The 21,615-nt window shown below is 36.0% G+C and overlaps 1 protein-coding gene across 1 annotated transcript in view; it reads left to right on the top strand.

Moving 5' to 3' along the window:
- Positions 1-21,615, top strand: part of VIPR2 (vasoactive intestinal peptide receptor 2) — a 55,044-nt gene that overhangs the window by 9,414 nt on the left and 24,015 nt on the right. The window contains exons 3-4 of the mRNA XM_065627794.1: positions 6,918-7,025; positions 10,631-10,728. Coding sequence (XP_065483866.1) covers positions 6,918-7,025; positions 10,631-10,728 — 206 coding nt within the window. The remainder of the gene's footprint in view (positions 1-6,917; positions 7,026-10,630; positions 10,729-21,615) is intronic.

Below are 21,615 nucleotides of genomic sequence, written 5' to 3'. Positions count from 1 at the left end.
TACCCTTAAAATATGTTAATTACATTTAAAACTAAAGTTGACTTATGGATTTTTGATTTCTGATGGGAAACTGTTCTTCAGAAAGGAAATAAGGCATTTCTTCTGAAATGTTTCATTTGGTGAAAATTCAGTAAGCCCCTAGAAATCTCAGCAACAGTACTTTTGCCATTCCTGGTAATAGGACTGGCTTTTGAAAACCTATATACTGCGAACATTTTATGTTAATATGAGATAAACACTACTGGTTTCATCATTCTGTTTAACTAGTTAAATCTGATGCGTACTGTAGAGTTCCAAAATTCTGCTTGCTGTGTATGAGTAGCTTCTGTTAACCAGTAATTTTAAGAAGTTTGTGTTCGCGTTTCCTCAGTATTTCTGAATGATCAGAGCCTGTATGCGCTCTGTACAATTTCACAACAGCGCTTTAGTTCAACACAGGCGTATTGGAGCTGCTTCCTGACTGTTGGGACAAGGGACAGCTGGTGAGGGGCCAGGATCTGGCCCAGGGCAGGGGGCCAGGGTGGGACACGGCCCTGAGGTGGCCGGGCAGGGCCATAATGGTGGGTCAGGCCCCCACGTACAGACCCAGGCCCTGCTGTGAGGAACCTGAACTCAGGGGTACCCACAGCATCGCTGGAGGCCCAGGCTGGAGCTCGACGGGACTCTGGTCAGGGGTGTGAGGCTGATCAGGGCCATTAAAGTTCTATTAGTGCTTGCAGGGCCCTGACAAAAGTAGACAGCAAATAACTTTAGCAAAGCAGCTTGGAGCAAGAGTATTTTTGCTACTGTCTTCTTCCTATCACCGCTTTAAGCAGATCTGCTGCGCGCTTTGCTAGCTCGCTATTTCTCTCGCACCTGCTTTTCTGCTTAATTGTGTGAAAACACAAAAAGAATATCAGTCCGTATATGTTAATAAATTCTCATGCGGCCTAAATTGCATGCTGGGGCGTTGAGACCTACAGTCTAGAAAACACTGCCCATAAGAGGTGAGATTGCTTCTGCTTTGTCAAGTTAAGTACAAAAATCAAAACGTTTCCCTGCTTGAAAAATAAACCCTGGACTAGCCGACAACTTTCTGGCTGATTTTCAAAGCACTTTCTTTTTGTTTCATGTATCATGCATACCTAAAGAGCTTAAAAAATGCTAAACCTCTCTGTTAATTGGCAATGTTAAAAATCCAAATGCATAGTGCCACCTAGTGGTTAATATATGGATAAAATTTATATCTAAACAAAACTTGGCAGTGCAAACTCAGTGTTACACATTTTTCTAGGTGAAGAAGCAAACGTGGGTAAGCAAATTTGTTGTTCAAAGACTGGATCTCAGATCGCAGGATGACAAAAGTGGTGGCAATACTTATGTACGCTGAAAAAAATGAGAAAATGTAGTTTATATTCTGTTCCATTTCTTTCATTATAGAGTATCTGCAAATTCATCACTAGCATTAAAAACGAAACATTAAAATAAGGTCAGTGATCTCATTGAGACTAAGAATAGCATTTGCAATATCATCTGGAGGAGCAAGAGGGAAGAGCAATAGAGGTGTGAGACACCATGGCCACACTTTTGAGCCAGTCATTGTGCAAAGGTTTTCTGTGAAGATTGATTGTTTCCTTGGGTATGCTGTGAATGACACACCAGAAAAATAAATTATGCATATGAAGAGGCGGAAAAGAGATTGTTACATGTAGGGTGAAGGGGAGTTCCTCTAGACACCACAGAAACAGAGATGAAGAACGTTGTGGTTTTGTTGTTGTTGTTTTGGTTTTGTTTTGTTTGTTTTCTTGGTTGTGTGTATGTGTGTGTTTGTTTTGTTTTTCTCTTTTTCTTTGCTAGCTTTATTAATAGGTAAAGAAGGAGGTAAATAGTAGTGGGAAAAGCTGGAGAGCTAAGACGGATCAGGAGCTGGACTGGTTTTACGTGTCTGCATATCAGGATGAAAGGACAAAACCATTCAAGGCTTGAGAATTTATTGAAGCTGGGTACAGAGACTAAATCAATGAATGAACATAAAAAGCCGTAAATATACTTTAAAATACTTTGAGATACTTAGAATAATTTTAAAAATATGATAAATAAAGAAAATTGCAGATATGAAAATAAGCACTGGAGTAATTTAAGTTTCGTTTAAAATGTGGGATATTTTCTACAGAATTATTGGTAGAATTGTTACTAAATGCAAAACTTAAAACCTCATTAAAGCTACAAATAAATATGTTTTGTATCTTAATTGATTAATATCCTTTGGACATAGCAGGAAACAGATTTATATATGCAGAAAATTGGTAAAACTTCCAGAGAATAAGAGTGTACATAATGATTTTATGAATTGTGGCAGTGATGAATGACAGTCCAGAAATCCTAACACTGAATGTATGAATGGCTGGACAGAAGTAGTAGAGAGTGAGTAGAGAGGAGAATATCAAGCTCGATCAAGCTAGATATTCTATGTGCAGAAAGAGACACATTTAACATAGCACTTATCACGCCTTCATTTTTCAACAGTATAGATATTTATAGCACTGTAGGCTGCTCTATAGTCACTGGAGAGAAACAGGCAATTATTGGGAGCGATTAATCTGGTCTATTTTCATCTGGTTTAGCATGAAGTGAATCATGTTCTGTCACTCTCTGACAACATTGCATACACCATTGTTGTTACTAAAGGATACTATGGTGGACAGTGAGCAATATCTATTTGGAAGATCTGTGAAACTCATCAAGGTCTCCAGGTGTGCCACATCTTGAATTTCCAAGATCAGTGGGAAATTAATTGATAGCTTCAGCTGTGCACAATCAAGCTCGTGCTGCACAATAGAGATATGTTTTTGGGGTGGAAGAGGCAAATTGATTCAAACGTAGTAAGAATGGACTTGTTAATTGTATCCCACCTCTGCATAAGGGTGTGTTTTGTTAACAGAATCAAAAGATATATGGCTGCAATGTTGTCAAAAATCTGTAGTAATAGGAGGAGGAAGAAGAAATGTGTGAGCTGAAAGCCCAGAAAAGTGCATGTTGTTTAACAGTTGTACTTCTAACAGCCCCTAGCAGGGCACCAGTAGCATCACCATTCCAGCATTCAGCTCTAGACCAGTTTTCAGAAGCACACGGTAGTCATTCAGTGGCTATAAATGCCTCCAGGACCTCTCAGCAGTTTTCTCAGCTTTCTAGTACCATAATAAATAAGGCTGGAAATATACATAAATTGAGGCTTATTGTTCTTCTTGAAATTCTGATGACAGCCACACAAGTTTCACCGATGCATCTGAATGTAGTCTAGATGTAAGAAATACAGCTTTTGTGTTGTTTCATCTATTTGACTTAAGGAGTCTGAAAAAGTAGTATTCTCTCCTGTGCCATAGATGCCTGTAAAGTCATAAAATACTGAGGAAAAACTGAGGTAAAAAATACATTCCCCAGAAAACATTAGTGACTTGTAATGTTTTAAATGTAAAGAATTTGTATTCTGATTTCCTTCCTGCAAGGTAGCTTCAAGTTCTGATGCAAATTGTGTTGATGTAGTTTATTTGGAATAGGACTTGGAACTCTGTTTTTCTGTATAATATTTCATATAAATGAAGCTTGAAGAAGAATTTTGGGTTTTTTTTTGTGGAAAAGGTACTAATGGAGCTCTGAAGTCCATGTTGTTCAGCTGCCTGTTTAGCAAAACCTTAATCCAGTCCATAAAGCTGTGTAGCAAAAATTTATAAAGGCCTCTGAATTGTTTGCAGATTACAGTAGCAAATCCACCATTTTACAGAGAGTATACTGAACAAAAGGGAAAATTTGTGAAAGTCATCAGCTTTTATGGGTGTGCATGAACACTTTCATGACTCATCTCAGCTCTCACTTGTTAGTGGAATTCGGGATGAACTAAAAAGGTCTGAAGTCGCACAAGATGTTAATTATTCTTGTGTACTCCAGGGCTTGTTTATGCTGGCTCAGGCAGTACATCCATCAAAGCCAAAAGAGTTGCATTTTGTCACTGTAGTTGAGCGTGCTGGCAGATGAAGAAAATAGTTTCTTTGTCTTTCTTGCATGTCACGTTGTTGATGTTGCTTCTGGCTTAAAATCAATTGGGAAGAAGCATGACCTGAATTGACTGAATTAAATATTCTTTTGCTTTGCGTAAGCCCTGATGTTGCATCATAGAGATGTAGGACTTGATTTTAATCCAGTCCTGGAACTCAGGAAGCACCTAAGCATGTTTAAGTTCCATTGACTTCAAAGGGTACGAAGGCGATTTGCTCAGATGTAGACCTCTTGAATTATATATGCATGGCAAAGTCAACATCACCTTGGAGATATCATTACTAATGCTAAAAGAAAAGCCACAAGTACTAGAGAGAGTAGAAGGTAGTCAGGTAAAAGAGAACATACTTAAAACTCATAGGAGTTAATTCTTAAAGAAAGATATGAGCCCACTGTAGGGGCAGATACACTAGAAAGGACAAACTCTGCCTGATCATCAGGAAAAAAAGGAATGATTATGGAGTTCAAAGAGTATTACATCGAATCATTTGCTAAAAACACTCATTCAAGAGTTAAGGACCAGAAACCTGGAAAGAGTGAATCGTCAATGGGAACAGGAACTTCTCAGCCAGCTGTGGGATACAGATAAAAAGAATGCCACTCTCACAGTTCCTAGTCCTAAGTAAATCTCCCTTACCCTAAGGTAAGGCTAAAAGAAGAAATACGATATATTGGTCTAGGAGTCAGAGTTACTAAAGGTACAAAAAATAATTTGACCTCTTCAGGTAACTGGAGGACGTGACAGGCTGAGGTTAGTCACACAGTGTTAAGCAAATAAGGGTGAGATTGATTAAAGACAGTTACCTACAGTCTAAATTCTGCAACTGAATCAACAACTTCAGGCTCTTCTGGGCAGAAATAAATGATTTTTAGGATGAAATTCTTTGGACCCGTTTTAGATTTTTACTTTAGAAATACGTTATTTAAACACAAATCAGCAGTGCGCCTTTACGGAGGTGAGGTTTAGCCATATAGTGTGCTACATGAGCAAACTGGCCGATCAAGAGAAGCAGTTCTCTGTCTCACTTTTGCTCTTGTGAGACTGCATCTCAGCAGAATACTGTGTCCAGTTTGAGCCTCCTCTGTACGGGAAAGCCACTCATGGGCTCAGCAAAGAGCATGGAGACGGCACTGCAATATGTAGCATATTGACTGAAAGCTGGGTTTGTCCAGCTTGGAGAAGAGTGATCTGATTGCTGTCTTCATTTACCTAATGGGTTATAGAGAAGATGAAGCCAAACTCTTCTCAGATGTGAACAGAAAAAGAGAGAGAGAAAAAAAAAAGGAAACAAACAAACAAAAACCCAAACCCAAACAAACCCAAAAAACCCCACAACAAGAAGCAGTGGAAACAACCTGCAGTAAGGGAGTCCTGATGAGATGCATGACAAAATTCTTCATGCGGGAAGTTGTGTGTGTGCAGGTTGCCCAGAGAGATTGTGATAGACTGGAGATCTGGAATGTCCAGATCTCTTTGGAGATTTTTGGTGCTTGACGGGAAAAGACATTGAAGCGAGTATGGGTGAGTGTGTGAGGTAATGAACAGTAATACATTTGTTGCATCCTTCTTTGGAGGTTGATACAGCATACAAGGCAGTGGAGAATAAAGCATTATATATTATCTACGCACACAAATAAATTTTGTGAAGTGTTTCCACTAGTAATCCCGTATTTTGGCATCATCTTTCTGAATATAGAACAGATGCTGCATTTAGAGCTGTATAATCCAAGAGGGAGTGAAGAAAGACCCAGTCCCCATGAACAAGCGACTCCTCTGGAGAATAGCAGTTCCTTGGAAAACTCTGTAAAGATGGCTCTACAGAACTGGTGTCCAAATGCTGAATTTAGCCACTTTGGGCATGACCTCACTAGCACAGAGTAAATGAATAGCGAATTGCTAATACTATACGTATTCTGAAGAACAGTGTTATACATGGATGTGAGTAGTTCCTAATCCAAGTTTCATGTTCTCTACTGAAGGAAGCAAACTGTCCCTTATACTTTCTAGTAATCTTATGGAGGTGATACTGGTAGGATAAAAGTTTTGTTTCTCTCTTTAGCATTTATTACAAATTTAAATTATCAACTGCCAATTGCCTTATTTGAAGTCATAAATTCCCAGAAGTCAGAAGTTTGCACATGATTTTTTTTTTTTTTTGAGTGAGAGAGAACTTGAACTGAGATGATATGAGTAACGTTTCCTTACTTCTTTGTACTCATAAACCTTCATAAGGCTTATACTCAGAAATCTTTGTAACTCTTTCCTTAGCTTAGAAGGCCTGCATTATGCATTATTAGCATTCACCTTTAAACAAATAGAGCATGCGTGATCGGAGTGCCTGTGCCAAGCTACAGGAAGATTTATGCTCATTCACAAGACACTGCTTTGGAACCACATTTATAGAGACATCAGCATGGACAAGACTGTAACTTATTATATACTAGTAACATGTTGTTAACTAATACTACTATAAAAAATGCCTATAACATTTTATGACCTCTCCCTTCCTGAAATAAATACACAGAAACATTCTTTGTTCAAATCTCTGTTATTTAGTTTAGGGTACATGACTTTAGGGTACATGGGTCCATACCCATTGTTCCAAAAAATTCTCCAGTCATGATGCACTTTCATTGTATTTGTGATGCTGAGTCCGATGAGCCACTTTTACTTTTTAAAATATTTTCGTATATTATCTTTTCTTAGCATGACCCCATCAAAATGACGTAGTTTTAAGGAGACATTTTGCAAACAACGTATTAACTGACCTAAAAATCAGCTGTTTCCAAAGCTTCCACCATGTCTTTATAGGGTAAATACAGTAGGGTGATTTGGACCAGTCTGAGCTTTCAAGTCTGGTTTCAAACTGCTGGTTTTGTTTCAGGATGTGTTGGAGTTTGGGATAACATCACCTGTTGGCGTCCTGCGAAGATTGGAGAGACTGTCACTGTCCCTTGTCCAAAAGTATTTAGCCTTTTTTCTGGCAAACCAGGTATTTCATTTTAGTGTGTATTTTTGCAGGCTTCCCTTTTGTATTTCGTAACATAATATGCTACTTTTTTCAGTGTAAGGTTTTAATTTTCTTTTTATATAGCTAACATTCTTAACAGATTCTTAACAGAGCTGTTCATGATGCATCATGAAAAGACCAAATAATTGTCTTTGTGGTCCGTATGGTATTATTTGAGTCAAATACTAAATATATATGCTGATATAGCGATACTCATCTAGGCTGAAGACATTGCTTGCTCTTTTTGACCAATTTATGGTAATTATTAAGGCAGCTGAGCCTGACTGACATCTTTAACAGTTGCCAGAAGGTCACATGTAGGTTGTTCCTTCTGTATTCAGGAGGGGAGCTCTGCCTTGCCTTCAGGAGAATAATGAGCCCAAATTAACACATAATACCTAAACATTATCACTATTTAAATTTAAAGTAGTTATTATAAAAGCTTTTATTCTGCTTTTTATAGGAACTTGGGAAAAGCTCACTAGTGTCTCAGACTGCTGAAACATTTAACTGTTTTAAGTCTACCATCTTCTGCACCATCTTGTCAATATATCATTTTGCACTTTGGCTTGTTAGTGGGGTTTTAAAAATAGAAGATGCACACATAGCATTTCACATACGTATCTCAAAATGCAGCAGGAAAATCTTATCCCCATTGCTCAGGTGGGAAACCTTCATCATGGAGAGCTGGTGAAAGATGCAAAATTTATCAGGGTGATTCAATTCTGCTTTTGAGGTCTCTGTGGATAGCTTTATAACAATATTACTTTTAAAACAGAGTCTAACTTGTGGTATGACTAAAATACCTTTATTCTCAAACTGTTGATTAAATCTTATTCCAGTAAAAAATAGATAACTAAAACAATATACAGATGAGCAAAGGTTTTCATTCCTGGAGCTGGTGAATCTTGGTTAGTTTATCATGGATAGTCTAAACAGTTTATAAAGGAGAAAGTATGAGTAATCTTCACTAAATCTTGTGAAATCTATAAAAGTATTCAAATCACTCAAACAAAGATATTACAGTCTTGTCATGAGACAAGGCAAACTAATAAATATCAAAATTTTGAAGTCTGATTTAAAACACACCGCTTATGTCTCTTTGCCAAAAGCTAGAGCATACACGCTCTCTCTGGTGTGTGGATGTTTGATATTTAACAACTGCTGGTATCTTATATTAAAATAACATTTTAAATTTCCTATAAAACTACAAGAAATATTTAAGTCTGAAACCTTCACAATGCATTACAACTCCATCTCACTTGGGCATGGCATTGCCAAGACTGAAAGATCACTTCCTTTATATAGTTTCCCATATACAGCTTTTTTATAGCTACCTGCTTATTTCTTGCTTGTGGAACTAGCAGGTTGGGTTTTTGTTCAATTAAGAGGATTTTTAAAATCTTGACTTTCTATAATTTAGAGAAGGAAGACAGAAAAACATACTGCATGGTTGATTCAATTAAGATCTAACTGAGCATCTCAGCACCTTTATAATTCGATTGTGCTCAGAAACATATAATTTATTTAATTCATACACAGCACATTTCAAATTAGTTTGATTCTTATGACAGGAAATTATGAAAATATCTTTAAATGAGAAATATAACTCTTTTTATTTAGCCAGATTTCTGAGATGTAGCGGGGGGGGAGGTTGCCTTCTTTTTAATGGAACTATTCCAAATCATAAGTAGGATTTTAAATACTATCAATTCTTTAAATGATTTCTTAATTTAAATTGTGATTTTAAAAAGTAATTGTATTCTCATCTTTACAACTTTTTGAGAACTATCTCCTAATTTCTACTGTGATGGTCACGGTTATAGTTTAAGCGTACCACATAATTATTTCTCTATTGAATATTAGTAACTTTATATTAAGTTACTTTTTACTGTAAAAGTGATCATATCATTCTATAATATTTTTCATTTATTGTACATGACAATGTAAGTATATGAGTATCAGAAAGTTATTCGGTGAATTTTTTGTTCAATGTATGTGTCAAGTTAAGTTTTAAATGAGGTTGCCATCTGAAATATTTAATTGCATAGAATGATGGTGTAGAAATAAACCATGTCTTCCATAAAACATTGCCTAACTGTCTTTAAGTTAGAAGGTCTTATAGTACTTATAGTACAAAATACTTCATCATCTTGAGTACGCAGAGTCTTTTTCTTGTAAGACTGGCTTTGACGTACTTTGTGGTTCTGTTAACACTTCGCTCTGCTCTGCAGAGTCAGAGAATCTTGATGTAGTTTTGAAGAGAAGACTCTTCAGAGTGTATAAATAGGTAACATTTTCTATAAAAAATGCTATTTCTATGCCAAATGGCAGAAGTGTTCCTGTTGTTTGAGGAGACACTGTGGTTTGAGGTCAAGGCCTTGTTGTAAGCTAGAAAGATTTGGTTGTTGGTTGGTCAACCATTTGTAGGGTATTTACAACTTTCCACTGAAGACTTTATACAAAGAAGAAATTCCAGTAACCAATCAGCAAGATAAAATCACAAAAGCTTTAGTTTGGAGTATATATAAACACCTCTGGTTATTCGTGGGCAAAGCTGATCTGTGATACATACATATGTTTGTTCTTGTGTGGTGAAAACCAGGCATCTGTAAGTCAAAGGCCAGTGGTAAACTCCAAACGAAAGCAGTATGTTATTATACATTTGAAGTATCATGGATATAAAAATTGCTGTAAGAAAGATGAGGGGAAGTTGCTTATGATTTAAAATTGCAAGATTAAGTTAGAATAATTGTAATTACCGTTCTTTATCCTAACATTAGACTCTTCAGTTTTCTCCTATTGAAGCTGTCCCGCATTGTATGAACATTAGTTCACATTAATTAGATTAAGGAGTAGAATCATGGGTTGCCCTCATCTCATCTGTGTGACTTCATCTGGGAACAGAGTCAACTTCTCTCAGTTCTAGCTGGAAAATCCATTCTGAAATTAATAGATGTTCAAAATTCCTTTCCAACCACACTTGCACGTCACCTGTGCATTCCTTGGACTACATTTTTTCATGGATTGGTTCAAAGAGTCAGATTCAGCATGCATCTTTATTTCCTTGTTCTTTAACCTATCACATAATTTAGCCTTTAAAGTTCATTACCAGCTCTACCAACATTTACTTTATTCATCATCATGATATCTAAGAACTTTTATAACTCTTCAGTAGATCGTTCGATATTACCTTCTCAGAAAAGCTTAAATAGGAGGTTAGAACAACTCTCACTTAAATTACTTCTCCATCAAATTACTTTACCAATGAATTATCTTCTTTATAGAGTGAGCTGAAGGACTCCTTCCGGAATACTTTACATAAAACAGTAAAATATTTCAGGCTTTTGTAGATGTAACAGAAATAGCTGTTATACCAGAGCAAAAGCCTCTCATCACAGCTTGCAATTACTTTTCTTTTTCTTTAATGCGAATGTAACTCAGAGCAAGAGTAAAAGCCAAAGTAACAGGAGGGCTGGGAAGTACAGCATGTGAACAGAGAATGGTGAAGTTAGATTATCTAAAGGTTCATTGATCAGGAAACTTTTGAATCTTTCTGATTTAAACTCTCTAATTTTGCTTTGCAGGAAATATTAGCAAAAATTGTACAAGTAAGGGATGGTCAGATATTTTTCCTGACATCTTAAGTACTTGTGGATATAATGACTATGAAGATGATTATAAGGTAGGAAAAATACTTTTTCTGTTCATTTACATGTGGGTGTTCAATACAGCTGTCAGACATACTCTGCTTCTAATAATTCAAATTTTAGTCTATCATCAGAATTAATGGAAATCCGTAGTAATTTTTGGTAGCATTGATTGCCATATGCTTGGATTGCAAATGCCATATAAGATAGAATCAGAAACGTAGAATTCAGTAACTGAAACTCAAGGCTATAAATCTGTATTTCTAATATTGCAGTGTTACTGGGCTTATGCACAGTAAGTTTTTCATCATGTTATTTCTAGAAGTTTCTATTATAACAAGGCCTAATACTGTAATAATCTGTTAATAGTATATGAACCACTTGATTGCTGGTATGTGTTTAAGTTATAAGTAAAATAGGGTGAATTGAGGTCATTGGAATTATTGCAAATTTATATTGGACTTCAAAATGTGTTAGGAATTAGAAGTGGTTCAAAAAGCTATCAAGAAATCTTAAATAGACTATAAATGGAAAAAACAAATTTATTCACTTGGTGGATCCTATTTTTCATTCTTTTTCATGAGGGAAGTACTTTTTCCATCATGTTTTACCTATTTTCTATCTGTTTTTCTGCTGAGGCTAACAGAGCAAGGTTTTATTTACAAGGATGAGCACATAATGTCAGTAAAACTTGTTATCATGAACAGAATAAGTCTTCTCATGAATAAAGATGCTTGGCTGGTTGGGTTTTTCTGAATTTTCATATGTATGGAATGGCTCTAGCAGACCTGCTCTGTCTGTTTTGCAGAGATGTGCTGGCATTCTAGCTAAGACATGCAGTTCTTGCCATCTCTTTCTGTATTTAAAAGCTCATCCCAGCCATTACTGTAGTTGAAAATAGATAATAAAGAAAATGGGTGGAGTATGTTGTTTTCCCAACTTTTCTGAAGACACATTCTAAAACATTGGTATCACCTGACAGCTTGGGGACGCACACACATTACTGCTAAAACAGCCATTTTAAAACATTGTCATCCAACCCAGACATTGTCACGTGGAGTGAAAATGGGTCAAGATGTAAAAATTTGCATTAACAAAAGATAACATTTGAAGCAGTGAGAAGTATTTAATTAGCAGTAGTATATTAGTATAATAGAAAAGCAGTTCTTGTTTGACATATTCATTAGCAACCTCAAGGAGAAGAATCAAATGTAAGTTGACCGTACTTGCAGGAATGAACCTAGAGAAACTGGAAATAGGAACAGTACCAACACTTACAAAAGCCTGGAAAAGAGCAAATAATAATCCAGTGAGGATAAAAATCAAAAGACAGGTGTGTAAAACAGGTACTGAAAAAAATTATTAATTTATAATTATTAATTATTAACAAAAGTACGACAGATAGATAGAATATCATAGATCTCTAACAGATTGTGTACAGAATAAGTGCACAGCACACTGCAGGGAGGGAAAGGGGAAATGCAAGCATTGATTGCATTTCATCAGCATGGCCCGAGGGCCCTTTCCTTTTTTCTCAGGTACCAGTGTCATTGCTCAGGGAATATTCTTTCCCTGAAGATCATAAACTGGTTATTTCATGGGACAAGTCAATAACTCTTTATTAAACTTAAAGTTGATGAGTCAAAAAGTGGATACAATAGTGCTGGCTTGTCAGAAGATAACCTGTTCATCTGCAAATATTATATTTTTGGTAGATAAAGAGAGGACAAAAAGAATAAAATCTGAAAAGGAAAACAGGAAAGTTTATGTTTAAACCCGTATCTTCATGTGAGGCAATATAAAAAATACAAGTATCATGCAGTTGTGAGATTTCAGGGGGCGTTTAAGGTTCCGCATCAGTTAACTGTTACGCAGAAATATGTTTTCTGGAATTGCATCTTAGTGCTCCTCAAACCAAAAAATCTTTACTCAAAATGAATCAGAATAGTTCATTTTTATTTGACCTAGAATTTCAACAAAAAGAACTGAAAATGAAATCCTAAGAATTTATATACAAAATCCTAAGTATTTTGGATACAAAATATTTTGGACATATATAATATGACAATATGCTTTGTGGGTGATGTATGAGGTTGCCCTCATGTTACAGTAACTAAGGGCATCATATTTAGTGAAGGTGGCAAAATACTTTTCTTATGGTAAGTCTTAAATTTTCTTCTATATGTTTTCTCTGAAGACAATGTTAAAGGGTTAGGTAGAAACTGTCTCAGGTGTCAGTTAAGTGCCTGCATCTTACTGCTGAATGAATCTCCATTATAGATCCAATTGAATATTTCTTACTTTTTTTTTTCCCTGTCTTTTAGGATGTAGACTTGTATCTTTACTTCAAAGGGGACTTACTTCTATACATATTTTATATTTATTTTTATATATGTATCTCTCCAGATATGCATCTATTTTGGGCAGTTTTGAATATTCTAGGGAATGTTTAAATGATAAAGATTAGTGAGCAATTATTGAACAGGCAATATGTTAATAGGTACCAAATTTTTATGCTGAAATGCACTGAAATGAGAATGTTTATTTAAAAATACCATAAGTATGTTATCTATTATTTCTCTGCCAAGTTCACTGATACTGTTCAGGGTATGAAAGAACTTGTCTGCTTCCAGAGTTTGCATTGATTTTACGCAGAGTCAAAACATTCAATTTTTATTCCATGTCAAATGGGTATATTAGCAGGTTCTATAAAAATAGACGATCTGCTTAACACTTTGAAATTACCTATAAGTTCCTGATACAGCACCCTTAAATAGAATGTTTTATTTTATGTTAGATCTCCTGTTAGTATTCTCTAAAGCTCCTGTCTGTATTTAGAGGGGACCAATTTGACAAGTATGACAGTGTCTCTACAAACGTATCTGTATGTTGTTATCGCATCAAATTGTAGATCTAAATATTATTAATATATACTTGCAGTCTCTTTCCTATAAGTAAACAAGTTACTGCTAACCTTCAGGATCAAGTTTTAGGTTCATCAAATGAGTGTCTTTTTTTTTTCTTTTATATTTCTGTTGAGGTCATGGCAGCACAAAAGGAAAATGAGTAGCTTGATTCGACCACACTAGAAATGCAGGCCAAGGTCTGTTAACCCAATCCAAGCCTCACCTCAGTCTTTCCTTTTATGTGGACATATCTTGACACCTTCCATCTAGACTGAACGAGCTAGAGATGTGTCCTAGCTGTCCTCAGAGGGTATTAGACTCTCTGTCAACATTATTAATATATGTCAACACTATGAATATCTGCCAAGATGCTTGGTGAATGTAAAGGATTGAAACGTGTCCACTTAAAAGAATGACTGGGTCAGTTCATAGAGTGTTGTATAATCTTAGCGTGAACTGGCCTGAGGTTTATTCGATCACACAAAAAACGGTATATACAAGTTACAGGCTGTGTGATTTGAATGCATAGGGTCATACAAAGACAAATTAATGGAGAGAAAGATCCTCAGGGCTGTCAAATGTGCAGCTTGTGCATAAGTAGAATCATCTACGGAAGAAGCGTTCCTCTATTTGGCTGGTTTCCTGAAGCACCCCTCTTAGGCTGCTGTCAGAGATAACGTCCTGGGTGTGCTACCCACTGCAGATACACCACGGCACTGAGGACAGGACTGACACAAACACTGTCTTGAATGTCTGCAGCCACCTTTAGAACACAGATATATTTGTTCTTCGTGGAGTGGATCATTGCTCCGGACTAATGGATTGTTTGTATTGAACCTAAATTGAACTCTTCCCCATCAACGAAACATCATGCAGGGCAGCCATCTACCAATGCTTTTTCTGTGGGCTGATGAGTCATGTCATATTTATTTACGTTACACTCTGCATTTTTCATTACTTAATGATGCTACTACTACTAAGAGACACTTAAAGCAATGCTGGTCTCATCTTTGTTACTATGATTAAGAGACACTTAAGGCAATACCGCTCTCATCTTTTTGGGGTGATGTTTAAACTTAAGGCGAATTGAAGGAGAAATATGTCAGAAAAGGCATATTGTTAATTATTTGCATAAAGATTATTAACTACCATCAGGAATACCAATTTTATTACATATATTTTTAGTAAATTCTGTGTTGCTCTGCAACATTTTAAAAAGTGTACAAATGCCTAATAAGAAAAAAATAAATTGTCCACAACATGTAATCCATCTCTTTATGTCAGTTTATATTTATTCTCTTCTAAATAAGTACTACCAGATTTTAGAAATGGCTACTGTGTTGTCTAAGTTCATTGTGCAAAGGGAGAGAACTAGGGTTCTTTATTCAACTTCTATTTGCATTTGCCCATTCCAGTGTTTCTAAAGCACTGAACTCATTTGTTAGGCCCAGTTCTGATTTTACAGTGTTTGTATGGTTTCAGGTTTTCTGCTATGTTCTTCTAGTATGAATATTTAGACATTGTGGAATGTACTCTGACACATGTATGGTGAGAATGTAAGACCACGAATTTTAGTATACTTGTGATTAATCGTATCTGCAAATACTCAACTCTCTTACCTACAGTATTACAGGAATATATTAGCCCACAGAATAAACAAAATGAAAAGTCAGCCAGGATTCTAATGATCCTAAATAGTTTAGTAGTGATCAATTAGATTTTTGGTTAAAGTAATAAAGAGGTGTGGGTTTTTCTTTTATGTTAAGGATGATGTGTGCTCAATAGTAAAACTATTCAAGCCCTAAACTGTCTTCAGAGCGTTTTGTCCTGCAGCACTGACTTACCCTCTCGCCCCTAGAGGTCCTTCCAAACCAAGGCTGAGGCTGGAATAGCCACTGGGTAACTGTCAGCTTTGCATAGGAAGCTTCTGCGATATGTCTGTTCTGTAAATAAACAGGAAACTTCTGTCTCCTGAACCTAGTAAAAATAACACGAAACAAACTTTGGAGGAAAGAATTGCAGAAAAATGTGTCTGTTCTAAGAAAACGAAGCACAAGTGTTTGCAAGAATAGCTTTCACAAAAAAGAGTATTCAGGATAACACTAATTACATGAACCTGTACTAATACAATTTATTTTTATATGTGTGGTTTTTCCGTACTCTTTTAAAAACTGTTAACATTAGATAGCCACAAAAAAAGAGGAAACATTTTAGGATTAGGTATTTATAGACTAGAAAGCAGTTACAGATTCTTCAAATATTTCCATAGAACTGCTCTGAAATACGTAAGCCACTGATTTTTGCTGTGCCTAACTACCTATTGAGTTTAGTTTAGTGACTATAATTTGAATATTTTCCTTAAAACTTTAAAAGTAAATTGGTGGATTTCAGTTTTGGAATCAGTATTGCTCAGGTAATCCTGTGAATATTTTGCAGAGGCCAGATGTTCTTACTACTGTTGCAAAAGTACTATTTTTGTTAGACATGCAGAAAATTTCATGGCATTTCAATTTCATAATGACATTTCAGCTTCACATGCATGACTCTAATCAGTTTTGACTACAGTTACAAAATCTAAGCAGGTTTTGGTATTTATCCTGTATTAAAATATTTTAAAAATATAATTTAATTTAAAATTCTGTTTTGAACAATCCACACCTTTGCACTCATTTTACTCCTGCCAATCTTGCAATTTTTTATTAAGTTCAGAGGTTAAAGCTAAAGTGATTTCCAGGTTTTCAACTACCACAATACAATGCAGAATTTAGTTATTTTTCTTTATGCAGGTAATGTGTATATTTAATACATATTTTATTTCAGAATACCATTTGCCAATCTTTTTGTTGAGTCACTGATAGTTATAGAGGTCTTAAAAGAAAATTAAGACACTTCTATTTACGCTCATACAGGAAATTTAAGTCTGAGTCTGATAAAGCGCTTCATGCTAATCATCTAAAATTTTGCTTGTTTTTGAAAATTGTAACACCTGAATTTAAATAATTATATTTTTTATGTAATGGATTCAAAATGTAGTAGTGCTTACTTGACTTTGCAATAGTGTGAGAAGCAGGGTTAATTTTTGATCAGTAGAAAATTTAAAAACATTTAAGATTTCTGGCCATCATAATACCAGACCATTAAAATGATCTGAAAGAAGGAAATGGGCTCATTTGCCACAATTTCAAATGCAGCATAGAGAATAATTAAAAATCTGTGTTGTATGATAAAATAATTTCAATTGTGCAATTAGACCTTATTTGCTTTTACTTAGTTTGAACAAAATGACCATGGTTAGTATTAAGATAATGTCAAAGTACTCTTGGCTGAGTAGCTTCAGTCCTGACTTACACCTCCTTGTAGCTGTCCCGTGTTCACCCAGCAGACAGACTCGGTCCTGCTGACACTGACAGCTGTTGTGCTGGACTAAAAGTATACTGGATTCTTGTTTTGATTTTAGTCAGACTGTTTGTTGTAGGGGTCATGCATGTGTACAGAGTGCTAGAAACATTATTTTAAATAATGTTTTGGGTTTTTTTCTGGACAAAGACAACCTCTTCTGTTCTCCCTGGTGGGTAGGAGTGACAGGAGTCATCTTACATCTAGGCTGCCCAACAGCTACTGTCAAGCTCAGACTGCGTAGCCAGAGGCTAAATTAGAGGCGCAATAACATCAGTGTGGCTGGACAACCGAGGCTTTGTTACAAAGTTCATGCGGCATCTCATCTTTTTTTCCTTCATTTAAGAATTCTGGAATCATACAAGACAGGTTCAATTTCAAAAGATTCCGTCAGTGGAGTTTTTCTGAAATAAAATCTATGCAGATTTTTCAAGACGATACGGAATGATAAGAATAATCAAAACAAGTCCAAGTTTTTTGTTGGGCATGTTTCAATCAACCCAGTGCTGTTTGAACCACAGCTACTTTCTTTATGCCACAGTACAAAACACTTTCTTGTTATATAGTCCAATGGCTGAAAAGTAATGTTTTCAATTTGGTAATATCAACACCTGCCTTGCAAGCTTGTTTATGGATGGAAACAATTTTGGTAAGTTTATGCAGTTGAATTCAATGTATGCATCTACATCTGCAGTTGGAGTTATTAGACAGTAGTCCAGCTCCCAACATAAATAATGGTGGTTTATGATGCCTTTAAAAATCGACAAGGTGAAGGACCTTTCAAGTTTCAATTCTATGAACATAGTGCATATGGCTGGTATAGTTCCATCTACTTCAAGAAGTGACACATTGCTTACATATAGAGGGCATGATTCTTGGGAGAATGCAAATATTATGGCTCCTGTATTTCTTGCCAGTGCTAAAGAATTGGCCACTAGATGCTTTCTAAGGACTGAGATCATCTCACCTGAAAGTTGATAACAGCTGAAGAGTGAGAGAACTGGGGTAAAGGATGCCTCTAGTGGGGATCCTTTATTGCCCTCAGGCGATTTCTGGACCATTCACCATTCTTTTTAGCAGATGCATTTACTACCGACTTTGGAAATTCACTCCTTACATGTAAAAATAATCTCACAAATGCTGTTAGGTATTTTTTGTTGAATTCAGAGACTGCCTGCAAATCCATTTAAGCTATTTTCCTCCTCTTTGAATGTTTATGAACATTTTTCTTAAATAACATCCTTCATTTTTTTCTTCGTATGTTATTCCTTTTGTCTGTTTATTTGATGCCTTTGCAAACTGACAGCCTCCAAAGTTGGTTAACTTGGCAGCATGATGGCAGATCATAGTCTAGCCAGACCAGTTAAGAGCAGACCTGAAAGGAACAATTTGTCCACTTAACCATAAGAACTGAGGGGTTACGAATTAGATGTAAACTCTCCAGGATGTTGTGGAGTCATTACTACAGACAGTTGAGAGCTTTGTGCAGTACACTTTGGTAAAAACAGCAGATAGTGTTTTATTCATGAGGGAAGGAGTCCCTTAGGCAAAAAATACCTTTCAGTTGTTCTCTCTCCCTCTACCTGTTTGAGTTTAGATTCACACCTCATGAAATAGACAGTACAAGTCAAAAGACAAGTTACACAGTGAGGTATTAAGAGGAGACGTAGCTTTAAGACATTGATTGTGAGATAAAAAATGTGTTAGAGACGGGCTTTTAACTCTTAATGTTTCTATCAGAACTTTTCCTCAAACAAATACAACATAGGGATGCTATTAAAAACCAACAAATTTGAAACGAACATCTTGGTTTTCTTTAACATACTATAAAATCATTCCACAGCACTGTCTTCTACAAGACACCGTTTAAGAGAAAAGCACAGGATATTTTGAGCAATAATAACATCTGCATTTTGCAGCAGCCAGAACTGGAGCGGTGCTCACTGTGTGCTCTGTGCTCATTTTAGATCTGGTGAGAGCGACAACTCCTTTTGACCAGTGTCTTGCTTTGAACAAATGTAAACTACAACAGAAGAAATGAACTAAAAAGAGTAAGGCTCAAATTCTGGCTACCCAGAAAGAGAAACAGAAATCCCTTTGACTATGTGGTTTTGAAGTAAGCTGCATTGATGAACACTGTATTTAATTTTGTTCAAAATAGGTTTACTTATCTTAATTTCTAACTGACTTATAAAGTATACATCATCTGTGTGCATACATAGCTGTATACACACATTAAAACCCCTCCCTATTGTGAGAATGTTGCAACACAAGATTGAAATCCACAATTTTTATATATTTCTGTGGGAAAACAGTATTTAAAGTGTAGCTTAATCAGTAGCTTCTGACACCTGACCTTTTAGTGAATTACCCTTCAAAAATGCCTCCTCCCTCACTTCCCTGTAATTTCTCTGTACCAAGCACTGCTGGTTTATTTTTCATTAGTCTTTAGTAACGTTGAGATACAAGATCATCATGTTACGCGCTGGCATCACGAGGACCGTCTGCAGTTACCAGTAGTAGTGTGATGGCTGCTAATTTAAGGATACATCACAAAACTGAGATTTTTGAACACTAAGCAAAAAATATGTACTTTTGCATGACTAGGATTACAAGTCAGATGAATTTCATCTGACAAGATTTTACAAAGTACTCATCTGCATTTCATCCAGACAGCCTATGGCTTCTCTACAGTCAAAGGAGATCTAGTCTTTGGAGCCTGGATGGAAATCATATCATCCACATTTCTTCAAATTACTACAACCACAATGAAGCACATTAATTGTAGTGCAGAAGAGTCTGTTCTTCTCCATTGCCTCCCCCACCTTTTGGGAGACAATGACTAATTCTGTTGAGTTGCCTGCCTTTTATAAAGATTATATCCCATTGTTACATGTATTAAGCTAAATGAGTCTGACCTTCTTCATTTCCCCTAGTCACCAGTAGTTATTTGAAAGGTTTTAAAATAATGTTATATTTTTTCTTTGTGACATTATTACTGAGAAAAAAACCCTTGTGGTATCAGAAATCCCATGAGAGTTGGACCTCAGTTGGAAAAATTCAAAATAAAAGCAAAAACAAATGCCAAACTTCTAATGTTGGCCTTCAAAATGAGTTGGAAAAAAAAGAATAAGGGAAAAAATCTTAATGAAGAAAGAACCCAAAGTTTTGTAATGCTTTTACTGCCCAATGGAAAGCTGACCAAACCACTGGAGAAACTCCTGGGACAGGGTCCTGTTGTTTGACTTCAGACATCTGTCATCTGCATCTGCACTTGTCTCTCTAGGTTCCATTCATATTTAATGAAGAAAAGGTGTTTTTACCTCACTATCCTTCTAAATTATTTTAGATGCCTGTTTTAGGATGACATTAATAAGCACTCTGCTGCTCCTAGTCACTGGTTATAAAGAGATTCTTGAGATTCAGCTCAGATGACCTCATCCCTGCAAAATTCAGTGGCTATTAATGCATCTGTTTCTTTATTGTACTGTCCTGCGCTTTATTCTAACTTGTTTTGAGGAAATAAACAGGGACTCTGCATTCCTGGACATGGAAAACACTTACAGGAAGGCAAAATCGCTTATCCTAAAATCAACTTTATAGAGATCTCAAAAAATTTATTCTACAAAAAGTCAAAAAAATACTCAGTTGAATTACATAAACCAGATGAATTTCAGTGTTGTTACTCAATGTAATGGATTCCAAGAAAAGGGGAAGTAAAAGATACTTGAGTTCAAATTGTTGACATGAAGCAATGCAGAACATATAAGCAGAATCAAAGCTTTCCCATGGGAACATTGGTCTGACTGCAATTTCCCAATAACTACTTTGATGCAGAATAATTCCTATAAAAATCGTAATGCATGCCATCGAATGACTATAGTGACCATGTATTCTTAGAGTCTGTAAATCAGTTGATTCTGTGTTCTTAATTTATGAAAGTATAATGGGTGCTGTGTCTACGACAGGAATGGGGAGATGAAAAGAATGTATGAGCGGTGTATTTCATTCTGAAACAATTATGAGAGAAGTATGGAAAAAAATGAGTAAAGGCAATGCAGACTAAACACAGGTAGAATTTTGATATACTTAGCACCAAACAATTTGCATATTTCCTGAACAAAATCTTCCTAGGCAAGACAAAAATTAAGGAGAACATATAATCTCCGTCTAGGTCCGGCATGCATGCTTGGACCTTTTAAAGGATTATTAATGTAATAAAAATATAATACATAGATGAGAGAATTATATAATAGCACAAGTGGTGACTGTTTTATAAGCAGTGAACTTGTTGAATTGCAAATAATTGCATCAGAAGACAAGAGATTTGTTCTTACTCGTTCAGAGTAGAAGCCGAATGTGAAAACTTCCACTCACTGTATGCATCAGGTTTTCTTACCTGGTGGGCACTGACTCGGCCTTGTCCAGAACATCAGAGCAGGTGCTGGAACAAATTTTTTTGATCTCTCAGTCATGGCTGTGCCAACACAGTCAACCACACCAAATTCTTCCCAGTCATTTACATTCACATGCTTACCATGTATTTTGAACCCTGGAAGGCTGAAATTTAACTTGCAAATCAAAATTCCTGAAGTCAGATATTTACTTGAATTGTAGGTG

This window comes from Caloenas nicobarica, chromosome 2 (assembly GCF_036013445.1).
Source record: "Caloenas nicobarica isolate bCalNic1 chromosome 2, bCalNic1.hap1, whole genome shotgun sequence".
Lineage (NCBI taxonomy): Eukaryota > Metazoa > Chordata > Aves > Columbiformes > Columbidae > Caloenas > Caloenas nicobarica.
Note: the sequence above shows the minus strand (reverse complement) of the source record. Positions and strands in the feature narration are given on the sequence as shown.